This window comes from Argiope bruennichi, chromosome 7 (genome assembly GCF_947563725.1).
Source record: "Argiope bruennichi chromosome 7, qqArgBrue1.1, whole genome shotgun sequence".
NCBI lineage: Eukaryota > Metazoa > Arthropoda > Arachnida > Araneae > Araneidae > Argiope > Argiope bruennichi.
This window is the reverse complement of record NC_079157.1, coordinates 1442107-1450417: the sequence shown is the minus strand read 5'-3', so window position 1 is coordinate 1450417 and position 8311 is coordinate 1442107. Positions and strand designations below refer to the sequence as shown.

Genomic DNA, 8311 nt, shown 5'->3' with positions numbered 1-8311 from the left:
TTTATTAGTTTTTATACTTATGAACATTAAATATCATGTATTATTCGACTAGAAGTTTTTGCATCATATAAGAAATTATATTCCTTCCAGCTTTACTTATTTAGTTTATATATATATGTATACTAATCATTTAATTTGTTATTCTACTACTAATTGAGAAAGTGTAGTATTTTTTGATATATTGCTAAACAGGGTTATTGAAATTTCTTCACACACAAAATCACAATTCTTAAATCTGATGACATAAAAAGCGAGATATAATTTATTTGTGGCACAATAAATTTACATCAAAATGCAATGTTGTGATGATTCGTGCTGTATAATCATCTGTTGGACATCCCCTTCATTGAATTCGAAACAAGTTCATTCCCAGCCATCCAGAAGAGTTCTTCTACCAAACCACTTCCTTTCTCAACCAGTTCTTAAAATGTTGGAATCTGCTCTGCATTTACTTTTTTTTTTATATAATACAAGAGAAAAGTCAGTCGCGAAACGCCATTTTCAAAGCTCTATGAGAATCGACCAGTTGTAATGCACTTGTTCGCACCGTGCAGGTGCCTTTGAACAGCGGGATGATTGCGAGCACAAATGAGATATTGATTGTACATCCAACTCCCTATCGCAATAAATTAAGAAACAGTTTTCAGATAAATTTCACAAATTCTGGAGTTTTGTTTCTATTTTCATACTTTTTCTCTCTTTAAATGGGCGAAATCAATTGAATGCGACAAAAGTTTTGGGAAACATCTTCATTTTCTTCTTATTTCGAAACTCAAATTCGTACACAAATTGCTTGAGTTTCAAAACAGTTACCATATGAAACTGAAGTGTTGGTTTCTTTTTAAAGTGAGCACCCAGTGGAATTTTAGTTTTTCTGTGCAGATTTCTGAGGGGGAGAGACTGTCAGTATTCATCAGAACAGTAATAAAAGCAAATTAAACTTACGTTAATAAAGATTCTTTCCCCGTAACTCACTGTAAAACAATAAATTGAGAATAATTAATTGTATTGGACAAAAACTGATTAGTAAAGGAATTTTGAAAAATGTCGATTAACTGTCTGAAATAATTAGTGTTACTAATTTATTTCCATAATTGAATAGAAAATGTGAAAAAAATTGTTGGATATACAAAAACCATGAACTAAACAACGATCCATCAATTTTAAATACAATGGAAGTTTACAAAACACAGAAAACATATATCCCTGATTAAAAGAACTTCGGTAATAGCAGTCTGTTTCTCGGCAGAACATCCGAAGACATTGTTGCTGTCAGATTTTTCGAGTCCTCTCTAGACTCGGTGTTTGTGAAGAGAGGACTGCAATCTATTCTACAGATGATTCCAGAAAATGACATCTAAATGAGAATGAAGTTTGGTTTATACCTGCAATAGTAAATACACATTTATCGGTCGTTCAAGTTTTACAGCAGGCTTATAAAACCCAGCAATTTGATGAAATCTGGAATCAACTTCGAATTTTAAAATTAAAATATCTTGAATATTCTACATATAGTATCAAGCCCCGAAACACAATTCTGTTATTTGCTTCTTTGAGGACCCTATTTGAAGTTTCATAAAATAATTTTATTAGGATCTGACAGCATACAAATGTAGCTTCAGACATATATTTTATAAATCATTGTTGTTGCATTTGCTGAGTATCTCCTTCAACTTCATGTAAGCTTCTTCGGTGAAGTAGAATTACATTTGCCGCACCCTATGCCTGTTCTGCTGTGTGATGACGGCACACTGATAGTGGCGACATGTCTGTTTGTATAAAAATAGATTTCAAAGTGAGGGATACAAGAGGTCAATTAAAAACCACTGAAGCGTTAAGTATGAAAGGGATGTTGAGAGGGGTTAACTGTAGTAGTAGTTGTTCTGTGCTCTGACGGGGGCCCGTGGGAAGCTGCAGTCATCCTCCTCGATGGGCTGGGCTCTGCGTAGGGAGGATCGCGAGGTGAATCGCACCACGTCAACGCCGGAGTCGAAGTGATCGAGGTCCGTGCAGTCGTCTCCGAAGGGGCTGATGCCCCCTCCGCTGCCAGGGGTGTCGGCAGGCAAGGGCGGCTTGGAAGGGGCCGCCCGCTCTTCACGCAGTCTTCTTGAGCGCCGCATGTAGAACTTTGTGGTGAGGATGGCGAGTATCGCTACTAGTGCTATGCTGAGACTGAGAGTCAAGTACAGGATGAACTTCTCTTTGTTTTCTGAAAAAAAATAAAAATAGAATCAAAACATGCTTACATAATGGCGGATAAAAATAATCAGAATGAAATAAGAATCTCGATAATGTCAAGACTTCTTTATCTTCCAAAATATCCTCTGGAACCATTCCCATTCTAAAGGAAATCCATTGTTGGATATTTCTGCCTAGGCTTTTGTTTTGAGAGTGTTGTTCTGTCTAGATGCTTCTTTATGCCTAGCTAACTGTCTAAACTTATCAATATTGTTCTCAAACAAATAAAATTTTCGATTTAGAAGCCTTAAACAAATTAATTAATTCAAACCAATTAAAATCATTTTATTTATCTTCTACTATCTTCAAAACAATTTATCGTTCTCTAAAGGAAACGTATTTAAGTAATTTCTCATTACATTTTAATATTCGAATGGATTACTTGGATCTTTCAATGAAGCATCGCTCCATCAGTTCCTATTTATACTTCACTCAAAAATTTGTTCTGTACTACTTGAAGGTTAATAAGCAACAAAACAATCAAACAATATTTTTTCCCTGTCGTGTGAAGAAACATAAAGTCTTAAACATTTAATTTGGCCTTTTTTGATGATTTAGTGTCCTAAGAGGCTTCATATATAGCTTGAAAAACATGTTCTTCTAAATTACAATTTTATATTACTTCCTTAATGATATTCTTTATTGATATCAATGGAGTTTGAGGAGATAATGTGACGAATAATATTATTCTACAATCCAAACTATCAATCAATTCAAATTTTCTTTCAAAAAAAAAAATGTTCATTATCTTCATCGCTTTTTAATGTAATATCAATAGAATTAACCCTTAACTGGGGAGGTGAAGTTTTAGGACTTAACTGGGGAGGTGCGTTTTAGGACCGCATTTCATTTGCACTCAAATTAAATTTTCTAATGAATGCATTAGTATGAAAAACTGCCAACATATTTTGCAGATATTTTTCTTGATATATAGATATGTTTTAGAAATTTTTCAAAATATATTATCATTGAAAAAAGTAAATGCGTTGGAACATACATTTTCTTCTCAAATTACATGTTACAATAAATAATATTCTTGAAAAAGCATATTACTTTTTACTTTTTAAGTCATATTTATTTTTACAGTATATGAAGGTGTATAGAAGACAATATAATGTAAAATTCAACAATTATATAAAAAATAAAAAAAATTAACAATGGGTAAAATTGTCCCTTTTTTTATCGGCTTGTGTGACTTTCATAGCACGGTTTTCTAGGACATTTTAAACATACAGGTTAAGAACTAGTATAAGAATCAATTTATAAATTCTGTATATATAACTCTTGGTATATTAATATATTTTATAAATTTTTCAAAATACATTATCACTAAAAAAATTGATTATGTTTGAACATACATATCAAAATCAGTTCAAAGCGAACTTTCATCGAAAAACTCTTCTGTACAATTATCCTTATCACTAAAATCACTTTCTGCTTCATTTAAAAGTGTCTGGAGCACTGCTTCATAATAGGATCAGTAAACTGGATGATATTTCGGGCCCCAAGTTTTAGCGCCATCTGTTAAGCCTTGTTTATCACTGGGAAACTAACAGGGAGATGCGGTCTTAGAGACCGTGCTCGAAGAAATAACTGAATTATTTAAAAAAGCATCTGCTGAAATCTACTGAAAAAGTGCACGTGTATTGAAGGTCACAAAACAGGAAGCTACAAGGTCAATCCATAGAATTGAGCTAAAAATAGAATAGGGGTGATAGAAAATCCATCGCCAGCGGTCTCACAGACCGCACGTCCCCAGTTAAGGGTTAAATTTTATAGATGTCTTTTATGAAGGTTTTCTTCTCCTTTGTATTGAAATCTAAGGAATTCAGATCTGAATAGCACGTGCCCGGTTTTAAATGACCATGCGTTTTCTAATTGTATATTCCTTAATGTGAATAGTGCTTATCCTCTCCTCCCTCTCCAGCCAAGCCAGCTGGTAAACATATGATGCTATCAAGACAATAGCCCTTTGGACGCTTCAGTTTTCAGCCTGGTGGTGCACAATGGGATTTTGATTTCATTTAAAAGCAATAACTGGCATTATTGCGTCAGCAGCTGACCTGCTTTCCTTGCATTTCTGACGCTATTATTGGTTTGCTACCATTGGTCTCTGGAAATGCATGTTGTTTATTCTCGCTCCTTTTTACCCTTTATTTTTATTACAAGAGTCCATGAACACCTTGCATTATGTTTCTCTAAAAGAACAAATGTATGATGATCATCGAACCAACTTTAGTATCTGACATTTACTAATATTTAGTTAGACGTGTAAACTAATAACAATAATAATAATGGTAATTGTTTTACCATTCGCACATTTTCAAATTTGAAGAATTCATCGTCAACAATGCGGAAAAAGTACCAGAAGGATAAATTCACTACATTTGTTCTTCTTTAATAAAGAATATAATTAATCATTTCCATATTTATTCACTTCCATGGTAGGCGATATGATTACCAATTACTGACATATTCAACGGCAAGCACTGATTCAGACAAGATTCTCTCGGAGAGGGTCCGGGTGATCGCAAAGGGCATTTGTTATTCGCCCGAATCCCGAAAAGTGATTTGTAAAACTTAGAGGAAGATTATGAAGTTCGGCGAGACCTGCCTTGCGGACGGATATGAATGATAGACGCGAGTGCTTGCAGGATTTGCAATATTCATGATGACATGATATAAGTGAGATGTATCCAGAATTTGCAACCCTGCCTCTTGTAATATGTGCGCCTTATTATAAATGAATGATAAGTTACGTTAGACTTTCAGATATGCAGACTTGCATTCGCGTACCTTATAAATTATAATCCTATATTAAATGGGATATTTAAAGTCAAAAAGTTGTAAATAGTTGAAAAGGGGAAATGCAAAGTATTAAATCTATAAATATCAATAAATAAATATTGAGCAATGTTTTTGAACTTTCTGTTTTAAAGGAATAAAAGTAGATATCTTAAATATTAAGAAAAATTATAAATCCAAATGTAATAATAATTTATATATCTTAAATTTTATAAAGGGGCTTTGAAATTTTAAAGGCACATTTTGTAAACTTCGAATACATTTCTGGATGATGAAACACTATTTTTCACCATGATCAAAACACTATTATTATTGAAATAAGACGTCATTATCTTTCTACCATCTATTTATGCATATAATATCATTCTTTTAATTTTTAAGATCAAATTCAGGCATGAAATAGGACAACATGAGTTCATTTTAAGTGCTATAATGCACGCAAATAATGAATTTTTAAGTATTAAATAAGTTTTCTGAACTATTTTACGATTTATCATTTCTATTGAACTTATTTATAAATGCAGATGATTTATAAAGTTAGGAGATTGAGGAAAATAGATTATATAATAAACTTACTGGTTTCTTAAGATCCTGAATATCTTATAAATCCAAATGAATGCTTACCTTTCAAGAATGAGAAATTAGGAAACAAGCTGTTGGTCGTGTAATTTAGATATCAAATACTGCAGAATAATACAAGGAACATATATATGCTGTACATTTAGATGAAATTCAGCTGAATTATTTTTTTATTATTTCTCAGATCAATTTGGTATTTTTTTTTTATTCTTTCAAAATTGAACTAAAATTTTATAATTATTTTATCTATAATATTATTTTATTATTTATGACTTTAAATAATAGATGCGATTTCGCAATTTTTTTCTTTTTATTAAGTTTTTGTAACTAATATTTGATATGGATCAATAATTCTCAACAAATAAATACTTTGAATTAAACTTTTACTTTTAATTCAATTTTTATCGTTTCCATCACAAGAAGAAAATAAATTACAGCGATCATTCTAGAATGTAACACACTCAACAGCTGATGTGCACAGGTACGCAGGGATGTCATTTAATCAATTAAACTTTTGACTTTATTCACATTCCCATTAGAGACGATTTCAGTTATAATACACAATCTGTAAGATGTCTGAATGATAATACAGTATTTTATTGCATTCGCTAAAAGTAGTTATTACGGTTGCTGAAACACATTTCAGACATTTTAAACTAGCAGAATTCATAATTTTTAGATGTACTGTTTCAAATCTCAAAAGCAATTATTGATTGGACAAATGGATGGAATCAATAATTGGACTTACAAACTTTCTTGATCATTCCATCTTCCATCTGCAACTTGTAGATATATTGTATCAATGTTGTGGATAAATTTTAAATTTCATGCTCAAAGTTATTATGGTGAGGGTTCATTGCATTTTTGCCAATTTCCGAATGTTTTTATGAATGAGTTTGGTTTCAGTAAGTGCTTTCGTTATCGGTTTACAACTGTTTTCTTTCAGTGAAAATTTTCTTCAATTTTCACCCAAACTCCTCGTCATTCGCTTTGTAGTTATGTTGAAAAAATTCAAAGTGGGTGGTGGCTTTCCCTTCTTCAACGCTAAGAGTACAAACACGAAAATACAAAGAGTGAAATAAATGGAAAAAATGCGGTTTACTTTAAAGCAGTGCCCATTAACACAATTTTTAATAATATGGACAGTTTTTATTTGATGTTATTTTTGAAATTTAAGATTAATTGAATTATGAGTAGACCTTTTTGGAATTATTTTTATGTGAAAACAGAAATATCGTCATTTTAATTAGAAGAAATTTTACTGATTTCAGAAAGTGTCTTATAAGACTTGAAATATAAGATATTTAGGTTGAAATATTAGGTTGAAAACTTATTATTATGCTTGATTATATTTTGATAAACTAAATTTTAGTATACTTTAAAATCAGTGGTATTATTTTGAAATTTTACTTTCATTTCAACTTTAATAAAAATGTTTTTTGATTATGAAATTATGAATTCATTTAAAATTTAAAATGAATTGAGATCAAAATAAAAAAGAAACTTCTAGTTATAGTTAAATTAATTTAATTTCCTGCGATCCCATTCGTGTAAATTCTTGGTTTAAATATTTAAAGTCAAATGCTTGGCAGATTGATCCTTCAGTATAATCTTGATAATAACTGGAAGTTCTTTAACACCTCAATTAACTTCAAAAATAGTACCCAATCTGGACATTAAACAATTATGAAAAAATCAAAAATTAGGAGAAATTATACGTTTCAAAGCAGAAAAATATATTGCACCTAAAACCATAATCTTAAGCTATTTGTTGACGATGCAGAAAATATTATTGTGATGATGCTGATGGATAGAAAATACTACTATTTTTATTAAAACTTTTTGGTAGACATTGTGACATATATATCACCCAGTGCACAAAAAGAGCTAATAAATGGCTTAATTACTAATCTCCAGAAACTTCTCTCGGTAATTACTCCCAAAATTCTAACAGGGTGGTCGATAGCAGCTACGAAACTAATAAAATAAAATAAAATAATAGTAATATAAAAAATTGAAAATTCTGATCCTAATATAAAACTCTATTTTGAATGCAAAGAACATGCAACCTCGCAATTTCAGATAAAAAAAAAAAAATATAAATCAATTCCTCCACCCAAACAAAATATCGGATCCTTTCACAATCAATTGTCTAATATATAAAAATGAATTTTTGTTTGTTCGTAAATTATGCGCTGCCGTACCGTTCAACGGATTGTGATGAAACTTGCACTTGCGCGAAGGTTATATTTTAAAATTGACAAAAGACAGACAAGAAATGGCAAATAGCACATGTCATTCGGAGTTAATCACACATATACCAAACAAAATAAAATTATTATAAATGATGCGCTTTGATGTCAGTGAAATGAAATCGAAAATATTTAGTGCAGGTGTTAATTTTTTTCTCCTGATTAACGAATAGTCATCCGCACAGGATACTGTCATTCAGCGTGCACAGCATTTTGTCTACGACGAATTGCCCATATTATTCCAAGTTTATCTCACGCATGCAAAATAGAATTATTATTATCGATACCGATCAAGTGCAGTTATATACAATGGAATTTTTCCAGTGCAAACAGTAATTTTTCTATTTATTCAGTTAATCGACAAAGGATATTCCGGTTATACCAGCGTATATCGCGTTGATTGCTTCGTCAAAACATATGTCCCCAAATGTTCGCCA

The 8311-nt window shown here is 31.4% G+C and overlaps 1 protein-coding gene across 6 annotated transcripts in view; it reads right to left on the bottom strand.

Annotated features, from left to right (window-relative positions):
• Positions 1–244: 244 nt before the first annotated feature.
• The window catches only part of LOC129975875 (protein eva-1-like), a 584415-nt gene continuing 576348 nt past the window's right edge, over positions 245–8311 (bottom strand). For all 6 annotated transcript variants that reach the window (XM_056089133.1, XM_056089131.1, XM_056089134.1 and 3 more), the window contains one exon: positions 245–2209. In XM_056089133.1, coding sequence (XP_055945108.1) covers positions 1863–2209 — 347 coding nt within the window. In that variant the 3' untranslated portion in view covers positions 245–1862. The remainder of the gene's footprint in view (positions 2210–8311) is intronic.